The sequence below is a fragment of the Sorex araneus genome, chromosome 2, assembly GCF_027595985.1.
Source record: "Sorex araneus isolate mSorAra2 chromosome 2, mSorAra2.pri, whole genome shotgun sequence".
NCBI classification, from domain to species: Eukaryota; Metazoa; Chordata; class Mammalia; order Eulipotyphla; family Soricidae; genus Sorex; species Sorex araneus.
Window position 1 is genome coordinate 310,933,234 of NC_073303.1, and position 19,620 is coordinate 310,952,853.

Below are 19,620 nucleotides of genomic sequence, written 5' to 3' on the forward strand. Positions count from 1 at the left end.
GTAACAGCTCTAGTCCAGCAGTGGTCTCTAAATCGCATTACATGTCCAGCCTATCTGATTTTTGACACCTTGGCAAATGAGACAGAGTCCCTGATTCTTGATCATCAACGCTGGTCGGAACTCCAGATTCCTCCTCTTACTTGATTGAAATGAGATACTCCAAGCATAGCTCTTTTGATTCCTCTTTGGGATACCTGAATATTGTTCTCATCCTGTTTTTATAGGGCCCAGGTCTCTGAGGCATATGTTAGTGCAAGAAGAATGGTGGAGTTGAAAAGATGTGCCCAGCGTCGGAGGTTCTTTGACCTCTTAACCACTTCTTTGACACTCTTGAAGGCATTCCTCACTGCTCTCTTCCTCCTGTGCAGTTCAGGTGCCAGGTTGTTTGTTATGCTGAGTTCTCGATGTAGGTACACGTAACTGCTGCATTTGGAGATGTTTGTTCCATTGAGGGCAAATGGAACATCAGGAAGTAGTCTGTTTCTCAGGAACATTGTCTTCGTGAGATTCAGCTGTAGTCCGACCTTTCCACACTCATGGTCAGTCGGTCAGCATTTGTGCCGCTTGGCTGATATTTAATGTTATGAGAATGATGTTATCAGCAAAGCAGAGGTGGTATAGTTGCCGACCATCTATCTTCATTCCCATTCCTTCCCATTTCAGTCATCGCATAATGTTCTCAAGGGTGGCACTGAAGAGTTTCGGTGAAATGGTGTCGCCCTGCTGAACCCCTCTCTTTACATCAATGATCACTTCCTTGTAGAATGATGAGATCCTCGTGGTGAGTCTATAATACAGCTCACAGAGAATCCTGATGTACTGAGTTTGAACACCCTATTTGGCTAGGGCTTCGTTGACCACTTCAGTCTCAACAGAATTGAAGGCCTTTTTTTAAATGAATGAATGTAGAAAGAGCGGAATCTTGAACTGTCTGAAAATCTCAATGAGCTTGGTCACTATGTGGATATGGTATACCATGCTGAATCCATTTTTGGAACCCAGGTTGCTCACATGGTTGTCCTTCATCTAGTGTTCTGCCAATCCTATTCAGGATTACTTGAGTGAATAACTTGTAGACGATGAACAACAAGCAGATTGGGCGATAGTTGCTGATGTCATAGATGTCTCCCTTCTTGTACAACAGAATGGTCCTGCTGGTTTTCCATTGGGAGGGAGCCTTGTATATGGACAGGTATCATGTGAACAGCCGAGCCAGTGTATTGATGAGTTCTGGTGGCAGATTCTTCAGGTGTTCGGTCTGACCTTGTCTGGATTAGGTGCTGCATGCATCTTTACCGATTAAATGGCGTATTGGATTTCGGAAGGGAGGACATTGTGAATGACATATCCATTCTGCATAATTTGGTATGTGGGCAGGTGGACGTGGCTGTCAAAGAGATCCTAGTAGAAGTCATGAATAATCCTCTCCACTGCCTCTCTGGAAGATGTGATAGATCCATCAGGATGTTGGAGGGCAGTCATCTGTCTTATAGTTGGTGAAGGACAGGCGGGTTTTGTGAATACTTTTCCTGGCTTTTGCTGCATCGGCCAACACTGCTGCTCTTCTCTCTTTGAGGTCTTCCTTTATCACTTCTCTGCAGAGCTTTGGGAGCTTGGATGTTAGCTTGTGATTGCCTGAGGCTTGCACCAGACCACGTTGGTGAATGAGATCAAGTTTCCGAAGACAGGTGACTTTTTGTGGCTTTCTCTCTCTCTGCATTCCTTGCATAATCACGGAGGTGCTGAACCAGTCAATAGTATTCCTTGTCAATATTGTCAACAATGGCATTTTCCCATATTGCTGCAGTAGTGCCAAAGAGCTCCCTGTTGATGGTCATTCTGGGAGTTCTCTTCTTAAACTTTGCAGCCTTTTCTCCCCACTCTGTGAAGTAGAATTTTGCATGAAGGAGACAGTGGTCTTATCCCGTATGGAATTTTGGGACAACAGTGACATCGGTCATGCAAAACCGTCAGTTGAATATGATGTGGTCAATTAAGTTGTGGAATTGTCCACCAGGAGAGTTCCATGTCCAGCGTTTAGATTAGGCCTTGTGGAACTGTGAGTTGCCATGGACTGTCTTGGTTAGCATGATGAACTCAGACAGTCTCTCACCCTGTTTATTTTATTCTAGGCTGTCAGTCCCGATGTGGAGTTCCTGGGGTGACCTTCTAGGTCCTATCTTGGGATTAAAATCACCAACAATGGCCTTGTAGAAGGTGTGGTCTTCTTTATAGAACTTCTCCAGCTCCATGTAGAACTTTTCAATTTCTTCTTCATCATAGTTGGATGTTGGTGCGTAGATGACGAAGATAGAAATTGCGGGCAACGAGCCACATCTATGCAAATGTAAGCATCCAATTCAGGTTGTTAGGCATTCGAATGAATCAATGCTTTATTATATAAAATGTCTTATCATATAAAAATGTTTTTCTAAATAATATGTCTAAGTCTCCATCAGTCTGTTAATAGCATGTTACCCTAGAATTCTGCAATCCTGAATGCCTTTTCCTAAACATAATTACTCTGGGGAAAATAAAAATACAGAGACATAAGTTAAACTGCTTAATCCAACAATAACCTATCAACACTAAAGTTTTGAGATGATTATTACTAACAGATATGTCTACAAAGCAACAATTGACTCTTCATCCTCTACTTTCCTTAGGCTAGACAACTGGGAATTGTTTCAGTAGGGTTTGGTGCATAAGTTTTAGTCAAAGTCAACCCCTCTATTTGTTGGGCTATTAAATTGGGTGGCCTGTCAGTGCTACACTTACAAAGTCTTAGTGATTTGTATCAATACGAGACACCACAGATATAAAGGTCAGTGTCTCAATTAACCCTGGAAAGGGTACCAACGTAAGGAAATGCAGACAAGAAAGGAGAAATTAAAGAAAATACCATCAATCAACTGAGGTGAGCAGGTCACTAGAAAATATCTAAATGAAGGTCATTTGAACACAAACTATTCTGCAAAATGTCACAAGACTTACTATCATAAAATTCTAGATAGTTTCTTTTTATCTTATACTAAACTCTGATTTTTCCTTTGGATTAAATAAAATGGTGTGCAGAAGACAAAAAACATTTAGGAGAAGTCAACTTAATTTAATCTAAAATATTATTTTATGATTTTCACGTCTTAAAAATGTCTCAGATACCAACAGAGTTAGGTAACATACAGGTCCCAGGGCTCCCTGCTGTCAGTGAACATGGATTACAAGTGCTTTATACATTGGAAAATGAATTCCTGAGAATGACTGCATTGAAAGATCTATTTTCTATTTCTCTATTTTCATTTCTATGAGGCCATTTCTAGTATCTTATATAAACTGTCCATGGTCTGGAACTCAACTCAAACCTTATCCTTCAAGCACCATAACATTATTAAATCACTTCTTAATTCAGCCATTGAAGATCACTTATTTTCTACATTTTTTATATATTCTCAGATCTTTGATGTGACCTTTGATCACTTATTTTACCCTTTTCCTCCTCTCCAATAACATGTTTGCATTGAAAAGCATGCTAAATGTATAATGATGCAGGGAAATTAACCAATGCACAAAGATTTGATTTTACCAAAATCATAAGTGGAACATTAACCAACTGTAGTCAGGCAGGGCACTTCACCATGTCAGTTCTCACTTCAGGAAGAACATTATCTTTGAAAAATGTTATTTTCTGTATATAACATCACTGTGCTTTCACTAAGTAAAGCTCCAAACTTTAAGAATCCTAAAAATTCTGATAATTGGGTCAGAAATAGTGCAGCAGCTAAGGTGCTTGTTTTATTCATGGCTAACTCAGATTTGATCTTCTGCCAGGAGTATATCTGAGTGCAGAGAGAGAGGAGTGAAGGAGCAATCCCTAACCACTGCTGGGCTTGGAATCAACTGCTCTTCCTCCCACTGAAAAGAAAAAGAAGAAAGAAAGAAACTTCTGATAACTATACACTAATTTACTGCACTTAAAGTTCAGCTACTTGAATTCCATGCAGATGTCTTTCAAATTGTAGTAACTTATGTCAATATTTGCCTTAATAATTTCTTGCATTTGTGTATAGTTTACTGATCATATGCATACTAGATGAGTGATTCCACAGAATATTTGTAATTCTAATATTAATGGCAAAGCTGATGTTATAATCAGGTAAAGTAAAATTCATTAATTTCTTTTATGAGTTAAAAGTAATCCATGACTTAATCTGTTTGTTCTTTTTTGTTTTTTTGAGGAGGGTATATTGGGTCACACTCAGTGGTGCCTCGGGCCTACTCCTGCCTCGGCTCTGTACTCACTCCTTGTGAGGCCTGGGGACTATATGTGGTGCTGGGGATGTAACTGGGTTAGCAGTGTGCAAACAAATTTCCTTAATTTATATTCTATATACCTGGCCTCCTTAATCTGTTTTTAGGAAAAATCGCAAATTTTACACACACACACGCACACACACACACACTTCAAAAGGAGTACGGCCTTTGAATTATTTGGTTTTTATAATGAATGTTATTTCACTGTCACTGTCATCCTGTTGCTCATCGATTTGCTCCAGCGGGCACCAGTAACCTCCACTATGAGTCATGTTGTTACTGTTTTTGGCACATCGACTACACCACGGGTAGCTTGCCAGGCTCTGCTGTGCGGGCGAGACTCTCTGTAGCTTGCCGGGCTGTCCGAGAGGGGCAGAGGAATCAACCAGGGTCGGCAGCGTGCAAGGCAAATGCCCTACCTGCTGTGCTATCACTCCGGCCCAAATAACAAATGAATGTAAATAAATAAAAAATGAATGTTATTTATTGCTATAAAATGACAATTTTATTTATTATAAAGTTTATTGTTATAAAATAAAATAAATGAGACTTTAACAACAAAGTACTGTCATTGACTGCTGATAATATATAAATGCATTTTTTACTACTGAATTGTTCCATACAAGCAGTCAATAATACAGTTTGTATGGAATTGCAAATGGTGCTGAATAGACAAAATCAACTGAGGAATTGGGAGGCATCTCATTACTTTACTTAAAGCTATAGTATAAATGTATAGTGATCAAAACTGTGGTATTAGAATGAGGACAGATTCTCTGCCATTTTTAGTATAGACTATCCAAGGACAAACTCCAACACATACAGTGAGCTAATTATTGAGAAAGAACTACAATAGTGGGGTAGAGTAGACAGCTTCTTCAACAAATAATGCTGGAAAAACTGAATAACCATGTATAAAATATTAAAGCTGAATCTATATCTCACACCTTGCTATAGCACTCACACCTTACATAAAAATAAATTCAAAGTGAATAAAAACATTGAGATCATACCAGAATCTATACAGAACATTGAGTAAAATATAGGTAGGACACTTCAAGTTCTGAAGCACGAAGATGTCATCAATAATACAATACCACTCGCAAAGGCAGCAGAATAAAAACTAAATAAATGGTACTACATCAAACTCAAGATGGCAAAAGAAATATGGGCTAAGACAAAGACAACTAACTAAATGAGACAGAATATTTGCATTCAACATATCAGGTGAAGGGTTGATATCCAAGATATATAGAGTTGTCACAAAGATCAACAATAGCAACAAAACCACAAATACTCTAAAACAACAGAGTGTAAATTAAGAAGGACTTCTCCAAGAAAGATCAATGGATGGTCAACAGTCACATGACAAAATGCTCTCTATCACTTAGCATTAGGGAAAACCAAATCAAGATGACAATGAGATGCCATCTCAAACTTGTAAGACTGGCATATATCTAAAATTCTCGGCAGAATCTGTGTTCGGGGGAGGTGATGAAAAAGGAACTTTCATCTACTACTGGTGGGAAAGTTGCTTGTTTCAACCTTTATAGGAAACAATAGGATATAGTTCAGTAAGCTAAATGTTGATCTGCGATACAGCCCAGCAATTCCACTTTTCTTTTGGTATTTAACACCAGGACACAAAAACATTCATTCATTCAAAAATGGAAATAAGAAAACCATTATTCATTGCATCACTTAGTACAACAGTTGGAATCAACCTAAATATCTAGATTACAAAGATGTGATACATTGAATACAATAGCATACTAAACAGCTTCATGGAAAGATGAAATCATGCAATTTGCTACAACATAGCAACATTGCTACATCCATGATCTGTAAGTTATCAGGTAAAATGAAGTAAGGCAGAAGACAAAGAGAAACAGGATAATCTTTGCTTATATATAGCATATAGAATTACTGGACATGGGGAGGCAATGTTTGAAATGGGCAATACCAACATACTCTTGGTCTCCCAGTGCGTAGGTAGGAGAAAAGGAAAGAAACTGAGTAGCAAAGAAATGATAGAGAAGAAGCAAGAGGAAGTTGGGTTAAGGGAATCTAAATGTAACAGTGGTTCAGAAAAGTATTATGGCTAATTTCCAAACCAAGGGTCAACAAACACTGAAAACACACGGACCAAGCTTCAACAACCGAATGCAAAATGTGCCTCTCAAGGTTGTCAGGTTCTGGGTCTATATTTGGGAGGGAAAACAGGGGGACTGAAGATCCTGGTGCGGGGACCAGTGCTGGGGAATGGTATGTCTAAAACAAAACTTTGAATCACTTTATTAAGTCATGGTGCTTTAGTAAACAAATTTTTTGAATGCAGTTTTCTATGTTTCAATCCTGGAAGATGTCAAATTTTTCTGATTTTAGCTAAGTTGTAAAGTAAAAACATTACTGAATTATGTTTCTCATGAATAAAAGGAGGGCCAGGCATGTAGCTCAGATATTACTAATGACTGTTATATATGAAGTTCTGTACTTTATCTTTGACATCCCAAAGCAATTATTTTTAAATAATAAGAACATACACAAAATATAAATTGCAAAATCTTTTTAAGCTTAATATTCTTCTTGTCCGATAGTCTAAAATGTCAGAAAGCAAGGATGGGGGGACATATTTAATTATTTTCTCATTTATTTAAAGGTTAGTAAAGTAAGAGAATTATAGCACATTTGATGGACTGAAAGGAGAAAAAGAAAGCAAATTTTTCCCACTAAGTTAACCACTATAAAGTTCTAAATTCAATTACTGAGAGAGTGTCAGTTGGAGAAGAAAAAGAACCCACAAAATTTCTGACTAGTTTTGATTATGTGATTTATAAAAATACTTCAAAATATTTATGGTATATTTTCTTAGCTTATTAACAAAGTAAAAGAACATCAATATGTAAGAATTCAAAATTTATCTCTTTCTTTTTAATACTCTAGATTATCTTTAGCCATAGTGAGCAAAGAAAACTGATAAAAGGATTTTTATTATTTTAATCCTTATTTTCTGAGTGGAAACAATAAAAACCTGCAAAGAAAAACACATAAAAAAATATCATAATTTCTCAATGATAGCATATTACTTTATGGATTTGTAAATTCTCTTGCAACTCACCATAGAATAATACAGTTTGATACTCATTATCTGTTTTCAGAAGATATTCACTTTTTCTTAGAAATTTTAAAATAATTTATCATGAAGCAAACTGTGATAGAATCTATTGCTCTCATTTTATTACTGGGTATAAGTTAAAATATGTTGGGAAAGTTATTCATTACAAATAAGTTTGATAGGCCAGATATAAGAGTTCAAAGTGATAGAGAACATACCTAAAAAGACTGAAATTAAATCCGCAGCACCACATTTCTAAGCACTACCAATAGCCCTAGAGAAACTGTACATTTAATATCCAAAAGGTAATATCTGATGACAATCTATTTAAAAATTGGTTTGGGCTGGGAGCTTTGGAAAATTGTCATTTTAATATTTTCTTTTAAAATATAGCTACCTGCTACAACAGATTTGAAGATGCATCCAGATCAACACATAAAAATCAATGCATGTGATTGTTTCTATGTGAAGTACAGAAAATAAAATATTAGTACTATTTGTAGTTAGAAATACAAATTGTACTTAATGGTTTGATAGATCTGTCACTGTCACTGTCATCCTGTTGCTCATCAATTTGCTGGAGCAGGCACCAGTAATGTCTACATTGTTGAGACTTTTTGCTACTGTTTTTGGCATATCGAATATGCCATGGTTAGCTTGCCAGGCTTTGCCGTGCGGGCGAGATACTTTTGGTAGCTTGCCGGGCTATCCCAGGGGGATGGAGGAATCGAACCAAGGTCGTCAGCGTGCAAGGTGAATGCCCTATCTGCTGTGCTATTGCTCCAGCCTTTAAATAGATCTAAAAGTACTTTTTTTTCTGAACTAAGACTTAAATTTATAGAGTTGTTAAAACTGTTTAAAATCAATCTGAGAGATAGATAGTGGGTATGGTCTTTCATTTAGCCAACCTGGTTTGATTCCCCAGCCTACCAAGAAAGATTCCTGAGTGCAGAACCAGGAATAAGCACTGAGCAGAGCCGGATGTTACCAAACACAAAAATAATTAAAATTGTTTTAAATTATCCTTTTCTTCAAGCATCATCTAAATATAAGTATCTTCTACATAGTAATGTATCTTTTGCTTTTATCCCTTAGACTGAGACTTTTCAATTTACTATTCCTCACTACTTAAGATGTGACTCACTACTACACAAAGTTGTGTGAGAGTAAGGGGCTAAATGAATCCAGACTAACTTTGAAGGCAGATGGCACCCACTATACATTACCTCTGCAAGTCTTCTCATCTGAGTCAAGCTGTTGTCCCTGGTCACAGAAGCAGTGAGGTCCACCAACTGCATGCTCACAGTGATGGGTACAACCACCATTGTTCTTTTCACAGCTATTGACGATTTCCAACTCAATTCCTTTTTAAAACAAGCAAATAAGTATTATTAGTATAACAGAGGAATCAGAATATATGTCAGCAATGGGGACACTATGTTGAGAAGATGATGAATTTTACTAAAAATTTATCAACAACATGGGGGCTGGAGCGATAGCACAGTGGGTAGGGCATTTGCCTTGCACATGACCGATCCGGGTTCAATTCCCAGCATCTCCTATGGTCCCCTGAGCACTGCTAGGAGTAATTCCTGAGTGCACGAGCCAGGAGTAATCCCTGTGCATTGATGGGTGTGATCCAAAAAAGCAAAAAAAAAAAATTATCAACAACAGAAACTTTTTAAAATGAAGCCTATTTATTATGGCTAATGTCATGACACACCAAAAGATAAATATATCTATAAGTACTAAAATAAATATTAATACAATATACTAATTTTGAGATACCAGATGAAAATACCAATGAGCTAATAAATAATGATTAATTAATGAAGCGATGAAGAAAGGTAAATATATATCCCAGTGTTTGTTAAACACTTATCTTAAAATATACTTATGTCTAAGAATCCTCAGTATATTCAGAACACAGAAAACACATATATTGAGTCAGTAATCAGAAAGCAAGTCGATATTTTGCTATATTTTCCCAAGCTGCTGGTATCACGGTCACGAAATCCCGTTAATCACCGATTTCTCGGGCAGGCTCAGTAACCTCTCATTTCATTCTTTCCCTGAGATCTTAGAAGTCTATCTCGACTTGGACCTCCCAATGATGTCACACTGGGGGTTCTTTCAGGGTCAGGGGAATGAGATCCAGCTTGTTACTGGCTTTAGCATATGAATACACCCTGGGAAGCTTGCAAGGCTGTCTGTCCCATGTGGGCAGGAAACTCTCAGAAGATTGCCAGTTTCTGCCAGAGGGAGAAGTAGGCTACAAGATATTGCTTCTGGGAGCTTGCTGGATGCTCGGGGTGGGGAGGGAAGCTGGAGACTTAAAAGCAAGCTCTCAGAAGAGAGTGATGCAGAGAGTCTCTTGTCCGCACGCCTGGCTGTCTTCCCTGGAGCCCCTTGGAGAGGATGGGCTCCAGCTTCCCTCTCCACCCCAAGCAGAGCTCCCAGCAGCCGAAGACCACGGGAACCTAGCTATAGCCATGCTCAAGTCCCCTCTCCACATGTTCGGACAGGCCTCATGCATGAAGGTACTAGCAGAGGAACCCAGGTGTGTGTAATCCCATCAATGGCCAACATCCAGAGAGAGACTTAAAAACTGCTGGTATATAATTACATATTCTCTTTAGAGTCCACAAAAATGTTATAAATAGCCATTAAGCAAAACTACAAATATAAATTAGATGTAACTAGTATCCTCTCAGTGAACTAATAATTTTGATATACAGGAGAATAATACATTATGTCATATTACTTTTAAACTAATTTGTCAAGTCTTGGTGCTTGCTACTAATTTTGAGCATTTGGGAGGCTAGTTGTCCTTACCACATGAACGAACAGTCACTTCTTAGTGAATAGATGAGAAAAAATGTTTTAATTGATCTCAAAATATAGTATTAAGATACTTCGCTATTTTCAACACTGGTCTCTGTGGTTCTGCATTTGTATGCTTGGACTCGCTTCTTCTAATGAGAATGTACAAAATCACATTTCATTTATTATTAGTATTATCATCATGATTTTGTTTTATAATTATTAGTTTTTAGGTTACACCTGACTGCTCACAGCTTACTGCTGGCTCAAGAAACACTCCTGGCATTACTTGGAGGAAGTATATGGTGCCAGAGATCAAAGAGAGGTTGGCTCCACAGAAAGCAAGTACCTCGACACTTGTATTACCTTTCTGGGCCCCCAGTTTTTTCCATCCTAAACTTGAGTACACTGAAAGAAGTTTGATCTTTATTTTTAGAGCAGGAGATTGTTATTTAGACTTGTGTTAGACTTGAGAGCTCATATTATCATTCAAATTGCCTAACTCCTGCAGTTACAGTACAGAAATCAATCTCGAGAATCACCAATTCCAGTGGAAGGTAGGCAGCATTCCCCACATCCCCAGTGCACACCTGTGTCACTGTGTCCTTACTCTGTGTTCTTTTTTTTTTTCTTTTTGGATCACGCCTGGCAATGCACAGGGGTTGCTCCTGGCTTTGCACTCAGGAATTACCCTGGCGGTGCTCAGGGGACCTTATGGGATGCTGGGATTTGAACCCGGGTCGGCTGCGTGCAAGGCAAATGCCCTACCCGCTGTGCTATTGCTACAGCCCCAATTACTCTGTGTTCTAATCATCTTGCATTGATGCAGTTTATAAGTCGTTTAAAAATAGATTTTGAAGGAAAACATTTTTTAAAATAATTATATCATTTGCAATACAGATGCTGTAAGGTTATCATGTATATCTCTTTACCTAGTTTCAAAACTCAGTTATAGTCCAGAGTGATTGTTTCCAACTAGTGTTGTCATAACAGACCTTCCTCTATCTTAACTACCCTCCACCCCCCACACTCGTAATTTCCAACCATTGGCCAGAATGCCTAAAATGAGAGTGAAGAGAGAGAGAGGAGAAAGAGAGAGAGAGAGAGAGAGAGAGAGAGAGAGAGAGAGAGAGAGAGAGAGGGAGAGAGAGAGAGAGAGAGAGAGAGAGAGAGAGAGAGAGGTGAGAGAGGTGCCTGTCATAGAGTCAGGTGGGGTGGAGATGACTTGGGGGCTTGGGAGGAAAACCGGGGACATTGGTGCTGGAAAATTACACTGGTAGAGGGATGGGTGCAGGAACATTGTATGACTGAAACCCAATCCTGAACAGCTTTGTAATGCTCTATCTCACAGTGATACAATATATAAAAATTAATATTAAATAAATGATTATACCATCTTATTATTGAAAACCAGAACACTTTTTGATTTTATAGACACCTAGTTTATGATTAGGAAAATTAGAAAGCTAAAAAAATTGAAATAATAATGGAAACTGGGTTTGCATGATATTTTAATATGCGCTTTCTAGCAAGATGTATTTCAAATCATTGTTTTTACTCTTGTAAATGTTTGATTTTTCTTCAGATACATTGGTTTACAATCTGTATAAGTTTATAAACAGGTGTTTTAAAATATTTAAATATAAATTATGCTGTCATAAACCATTAAAACTGTCTGGGAATAAAACAAAAGCATTTTCAAATCTATGACTTTCCTCTAGAAAAAAATAAGACATTTGAATTATTAATATTTAAGATATTAAATATTATTTAAATTACTGTCTTAAAACCCTTAAAATTATTCTTATATTTTCACATAGGAAACCAATAATCATAATTTGTCTGATGTATTAAATATATATTAACTGTGTTAAATTTAACAATGTAATAATTTGTTTGGTCATTTGGAAAAACCATTTAAAATTATGTTGAGTCTATAATTTTTTTATTTCTACTTGGAAAATATTTAACTCATAACACTGTAACTACCGGACTTTGTGCCAGGTAGTCCTGTGGCAGCACCGAGCCCAACGTGACAGGGCTACTTCCAGAACCTCAGCACACAGGCAGGAGCCCCTCTGGCCCACGCCAGGCTGAGCCCCGCCAAAGTCCCTCATAAAACAACAGGACACTTGGTTCTGGCAGGACATGCACAAGGACACGAACACAGACACACGACGAGCGGGTGTGCACGCACTCGCACATGCACACACACACACTGTCTACCCCAAGCACCACCGCTGAGTACTAGCAGGTGAATACCGTCCCCCAGTACACACATGAAACAGATCTTGGTTTTCGGGCCATACCTGCCTGTGCATAGGGCTGTCCTGGCTTTGAGCTCAGGGTCACTCCTGGTGGGCTCAGGGGACCATATGCGGTGCCAGGGATCGAATCTGGATATGCCACAGGGTAGGCCAGCGCCCTCCCCACCGAACTGTCACTCTGGCTTCTACGCCTGGACTCAAATGCAGGTCTTACTATCTATGCATGACCATGGTGTGTCACTGCTCCCTGCATGATCTGAACCTGTTTTCTCATCTGTCAGACCACATGCATGGAAACAGGGCTGTGGAGATGCCTCAGGGCGCTGGGCTTGACCCCCAGTACTGCGTGGTCTGTGAACACCATCAGTTGTGGGCTAAATACACACAAAAACAAAAACAAAAACAAACAACCCAACAGCAGTCCAGGGGGGATGGTCTCTGCCTTGGAAGGCTGAACGAGGTGATGCACATTCCTTGGAAGCCTGAGGCCAAAGCAAGCACACAATGTGTCACCTGTTTTGGACACACCTGCAGCCAACTCAGGTTCAATCCCTGGCATGCCATATGATTTTCAAGCACCCCAGGAGTGACTCCTGAGTGCAGAACCAGGAGAAAGCCCTGCGCACTGCTGAGAGTGGCCCCAAACTCAACCAAACCCACAAAGAAGCAGTCTTGTGGTTGGAGAGCCTTCTAAAGGCCAGGCAGAGGTATGGGGGTTTGCAGATTAAAATCTCACACATGTAACATTTTTAAAATTTTTATTTAGTCATAGTCATATGAAATTGCAAAGTTACTCATGACTGGATTTCTGGCATATAATATTTCAACACTAAAATCTTTTTTTATTTTTTTGCTTTTTGAGTCACATCAGGTGATGCACAGGGGTTACTCCTGGCAGTGCTCGGGGGACCATATGGGATGCTGGGAATCGAACCTGGGAGGCTGTGTGCAAGGCAAATAAATGCCCTACCCGCTGTACTAACACTCCAACCCCTTCGACACTGAAATCTTAACCAGGGTGCACTTCGCTGCACCAAAGCCCCACCGCCCAATTTGCTCCCTGCCCTGCTTTTACCAGAGGCACAAATTTTGAAATACATTTTTGGAATGTGGTTTACAGTATTGTTGCTCATAGAGTTTCAGCTTCTTTCATGCCACTTTACCTCCTCTTGGCTGAATGCTTCCCTCTGCCATAAACTTCCCTCACTGTACTACCTCTGGGTTCCTCAAGTGGCATGTTTTCTACTGAATACCTGTTCTCATGTTCTTTTTATCCATAGCCTTTGGGTACTAATTATTCTGCCACTATGTTTCTTTATGTTCCACATATCAGAGAGAGCACTGTCAGTCTCTCTTCAACATGATACTCTCCAGGTCCCTCCATGTGCAGAAAATTTCACGACTTTGTCTCTTTTTTAATTAATAGTTTATTTTTAATTAGTGAGTCAACGTGAGGGTACAGTTACAGATTTGTCCACTTTTGTGCTCATGTTTCTCCCTTACAAAGTTTGATAACCCATCCCTTCACCAGTGCCCATTCTCCACCACCAGTAAACCCAACATCCCTCCCCCCCTCCCCAGTCCCGTCTCCCCCCACCCCACACTGCCACTATGGCAGGGTATTCCCTTTTGTTCTCTCTCTCTGATTAGGTGTTGTGGTTTGCAATAAAGGTGTTGAGTGGCCATTGTGTTCAGTCTCTAGTCTATATTCGGCCCGCATCATCTTTCCCCCACATGACCTCCAACCACATTTTACTTGGTGTTCCCTTCTCTGAGTTGCCAAGAATGAGAGACCATATCCCAGAAAAGCCAAAAAGTATAGTCAAAATGACATCTGCACTTATATGTTCATCGCAGCACTGTTTACAATAGCCAGAATCTGGAAAAATCCGAGTGCCCTAGAACAGATGACTGGTTGAAGAAACTCTGGTACATCTATACAATGGAATACTATGCAGCTGTTAGAAAGAATGAGGTCATGACGTTTGCATATAAGTGGATCAGCATGGAAAGTATTATGCTAAGTGAAATGAGTCAGAAAGAGAGAGACAGACATAGAAAGATTGCACTCATCTGTGGAATATAGAATAATAGACTATAAGACTAACACCCAAGAATAGTAGAAATAAGTACCAGGAGGTTGACTTTGTCTTTTTTTATGGCCAAGAAATATTCCATCATGTTTATGTACCATAGTTTTTTTTTTTTATTCGGTCATCTATCCTTGGATACTAGGTTGTTCAATATTGAGGCTATTGTGGATAGTGCTGCAAGGAACACAGGGGTGCAAATGTCTTTTCTACATTTTGATTTTGGGACCTTGGGGTAGATTCCAAGTAATGGAATTGCTGGGTCAAGTGGAAGCTCAATCCCTAGATCTTTTAGGAATATTCATATTATTTTCCAGAAAGGCTGGAATAAAGTTTTAATATTTATGCTATGAAGTATTTTGAGAAAATATGAGAAAAATATATACAAATATAAACTAATTTTCATAGTCAACAGTTAAAACATGTATCATGCAAAATAGCTTACTATTTAAAGTACATATTATTCATTGTTTCAAAATTTCCATACTCTGAAAACATTTACTCTATCCCCAGGTTTTAATATAATTTAAAATATCCCTTTTCATTAAATATTTTTGTCAACTAGTAAATATTGATTAAGAACTACAAGGAAATTTAGCCACATACTCACATAAAGAAAATAAAAGTAAAAATACAACACATATACTCAACTCTAGGCAAATATCTTTCCAAATAAGTTCTACAGAAATTCTGTACCTCATAACTCATTAGCAATAATGCCTCCTCTTTCATGGTAACTAAGAATGTATCAGCTAGATTGCAAGTAGTTTGATTTCAGCATTTGTAAAATGCATTCCTATCCTAAATTGCTGGCCATACTAAAATGTCAAAATATTAAAAAAATTTTAAATATGAAAGAAAAATCATTTACATTTATCTTCGACTTTAGGGCAATAAAAGACTAATTTCAGAAGATGTGTCATAATTAACAATTCACTCTTCACTGTCAACTTATTTGTTTTGATATTTAAAAGATAAATATCGGCATAACAAAAATTCAAAATATTTAAGCAGTAGAAATATATTAGTAGACCTGGAGGATACATTTGCAACTAGGCATTCAAGAAATGTAGAATTTGATACCCTGGAATATAGTGGAAGAAAATGAGAAATTTGGTAATGCTAAGAATGTCTTTTTATGAGACAGTTTGCATAGAAATACAGTATTATTCTTTTTATCACCATCTATATTCCTTTCTTTGAATAAAACTGTTAGAGACATATAATATATACAATTCTATGAGGAAATTTAAAGTACAGTTAGTTCAAAGGCTTAACACCCTAGTTCATGTCCCAGTTCTGTCATTTATTTCCTCTCATTGGATTTTTGGCTTCAATACCAAAAAAAGAATGTTTTTCTATGGTGTGGATAAATGAAGACTTCTTTGAGACTGAGACAGGAAATAAGCATTTCTGTCTGGATCTTCAGTCAAGCAGTATACTGAGTATATTGTCTAATAACATTCTCATGAAGAAAAAGGAATCCAAAATATAAATTTCACATTGAAAGAGAAGTATAAAAAATATAAAAATATACAAAAAGAAAATTTTCTTTGGCAATAATGGTTATACAAATTGTTATGTGTAAGTTAATAGGAGATGATGGGAGTGACAGGTGACAGTAGAGGATAGATACAGAAATCATTTTTGTCTAGGGTAAGGAGCAAAATAAGAAGGGCACATTGACAAATTTATACATAGTTTAGTGTGAAGGGATCCAATAGAATATTTAGATGTCTGTGGTATGATGAAGAGTAATTCAAAGAGGAGAAACTGGCTCGTGTGGCTTCGTTGATGAAAATGGCCCCTTTGATTACTGTAATAGTAAATGCTCTGAGATAATTAGAGTGAAAAAATTCAAAGTATAATAAAGAAGACTGTCTTGTACAGTAATAGTGTTCTAAGCCCCAAGGTTTCTTGACCTTTAATGCAAAGAGAAATGGACAAGAGCTAGGGAGAGATTCAGGTTTTGTGTACTGTTTAAAAGTGTGTATGAGGAACCAAAACAGCACGAATCTTGAATCTTGGCTACATCTTTAAATTCTTCAAAGGAGCAGTGGTTGGGAAGGAGTGGCATTTACAGAGGGGTGAAGAGGAAACACAAACGGGTACGTCTCATAAGCTAAAACATGCTTCTTCATGGGACTATTGTCACATTAGAGCATTAAATTTTCACCATTGGGCATGCTTTTAGAGATAAAATGAAGTGGATATGTCAGTGACAGGACAGCCCTTGGAACTTGCTAATCCATCTTGGAACAAGCTGGTTCGGTCTGGTTTCTTTTGTTAAATTAAACATTCTCCCTCAGCAGTCCTTTGAGATATTTGCTCAAGGATATGAAGCTTAGACTTTCCTTTTATGGTGATAAGTAAAACAATTAGCTTTGTGTTTGCAGCAGGGGACATGAGGTACCAAACATAGTCCTGTTCTATCTCAGTATATCTTCTTCATACTAGTAAGAACTGATGTCTGCCACAAAAATTTGTTGAAATATTTTGTCAATTGTTGGCTAAGATAGTAATTTAAATATATTTTGTTGATGATTTAAGACACAAAGTAAGAATAAAGGCAAAGGGGCATGATATAAATATTGAAGTAGTAAGAGGTGCTAAACATACAGGATGAGGGTGAAAGCAAACATTCTGAGAGCAGAGATCTAGCTGGCCATGCTGGCTAAACACAGGAGACTTCTATTTCTGAATGTGAAATAAAACCAATTGTACTTTTATAATTGTGTTTTGAACACAAAAAATGTATTTCTGAATTATAATATATGCATAAAAGAAATATTCACCTTTTATGTTAAAATAAATAATATAAAAATAAAAAATAAAAATTAAAAAATGTCTTTTGAAAATGGAGAGAAGTAGAAGACAAATGAGGATAAAAAATACATATATAAAAAACATAGAACTTCAAGATATTTATATTAAAGTTTTATGCCTAGTAAAGTAAAATATGTAGTCATTTATAAAAGTAGAGCACCAGTAGGAAGAAATAAGAGATATAAAAGTTACAGTAATATTAGTAGCAGTACATAAATCAGTTTATTAACATTTTAAATTATTTTTAATATGGGATATATTACACTATATAAGTGAGACTACGTGAGTAAGATGGTAAAGGTAGAATACCTGTATCATCACTTTAAACAGTTTTATTTAGTAAATATGAGAAGAGAGAAAGAAAAGAGAGAGACAGAGGCAGAGAGAAAAATTCCATAAAGTAAAGGGAGAATCACAGTGCTGATCTGGCATGTGGGCGGCACCAGAATATTAGCATTTTTTTGAAAACAAAAAGGAATATAAGGATGAGTTGGTAAACAAAGAGGTAAAGACAAAATGTGGTGTTAAAGAAGTGTTGTAAATGAGTGGAGTTTAAAGAGGGAGGAGAGGGTTGACATGGAAGTTACTAAAACATTCACTATGTCAGATAGAATACTACACCTAGATATACTATTATATCTAGTATATTTCATTAGCTATACTAGATATATATTTTTCCTTCTCTTTTTCTCTCTATATATACTAAATGTATATATAGTATATATCAATATATGCTGATATACAGGCATATGCATATATTGTATATTTATATTTTTATAATGCATGCATTGTATATTATGTATATGTAGTGTGTATATGTCCAAATGTATCTATATCTATCTATCTAGCTAGCTAGCTATCTCTATCTGTATATTGCATGGCAATATGATGAAAGATACAGATTTTTTCACCTTGGTTCAAGAGAATCTCAAGTCCCAATCTCTGAGAAAGAAAACCCCAAAGTTCTGCATGACCGACTGAACTTTACATCAAGTTCTTGCTTAGTTCCTATGATTGAATTTTATGCCAATAATTTTATATAAAAGGACTGAACTACTAAGATCTCAATTGTTTCTGGCTTCAATTAAAAACATTCTTATAACATCCTGCTTTTCTTCTTTTTCACTCTTTCTCACCTTTGGGGCATTATGGCTTGCAATAGAGGTACTGAGAGGTTATCATGTTTGGTCCTACTTTCAGTACGCAGGCAGGCTGGGCATCGGGTGGGGGTGGTGGGAAGGATACTGGGAACATTGGTGGTGGGAAATGTATACTGGTGGAGGTATGGGTGATGGAACATTGTATGACTATAACCTGATCATGACAAGCCTTGTAACTATGTATCTCATGGTGATTCTATAAAAAATAACATAAAATAAAATAAATACCCTGCTTTAGTGCTCAGTGCTGATGGTTTTTGTTTGTTTATTGTTGGTTATTCTTATACTTCTAAATCCCATATATGCCTCACTAGCACTTGTTGCTACTTACTGTAACACTGTTTTCCATCAGCTCCAAGCTCAAAGCTAGGTTGGCAGGTACAAGTGAAAGAGCCGTTGGTGTTCACACAATCATGGCTACAGTGAGCAAGTCCTTCAGCACACTCATTTATGTCTGTGGAAAGAAAGGAGTTATTTGGAGAACAGGCTTAGACTTATTTGTAAAATATAAAAGTTACTTAAAGTAGTCACTCCCCTTCCCTTCAAACCCTGGCATCCTATCTAAACTCAAAAAGAGATTCCAAATTGCATATAACCAATTGTGTTAATTCATTAACTCCAGTGCTTATGATTCTTTCAAATAATTCTATTAAAATCTGTTAGCATCTGTACATTTTGGTAAGAAGAAAAGATATGCCCTATCTATTCCTTCATAAAGTAGATGTATAAATCATTGTTACTTGCATTTAGGAATTGATGTGTAACCAAAAAATGGCAGCTACTTCATTTAAGGTATATGATATTTGTGCTTATAAAAGAGGAAGATTTGGGAATTTCATATTTAGAAGTTTATGGTGCTTATTGTATATAAAGTTGTCACAGGAAGTTCCATTTAAATATTAGTTTCCTCTCTCTTCTTGCTAACTTCAGACAGAAAATTCTATTCAATTTAACTTTGCTTTGTGAGCCAGGTAGTCCTCGTTTCTCCTCTCTCTATATGGATACTTTTCAACATCAATTTGCTAGCC

General features: G+C 37.3%; 1 protein-coding gene across 1 annotated transcript in view; it reads right to left on the reverse strand.

The window, feature by feature from the left end:
- The window catches only part of LOC101558722 (multiple epidermal growth factor-like domains protein 6), a 525,059-nt gene that overhangs the window by 175,497 nt on the left and 329,942 nt on the right, over positions 1–19,620 (reverse strand). Inside the window, exons 6-7 of the mRNA XM_055124801.1 lie at positions 18,924–19,046; positions 8,653–8,790 (exon numbers count right to left, since the gene is read on the reverse strand). Coding sequence (XP_054980776.1) covers positions 8,653–8,790; positions 18,924–19,046 — 261 coding nt within the window. The remainder of the gene's footprint in view (positions 1–8,652; positions 8,791–18,923; positions 19,047–19,620) is intronic.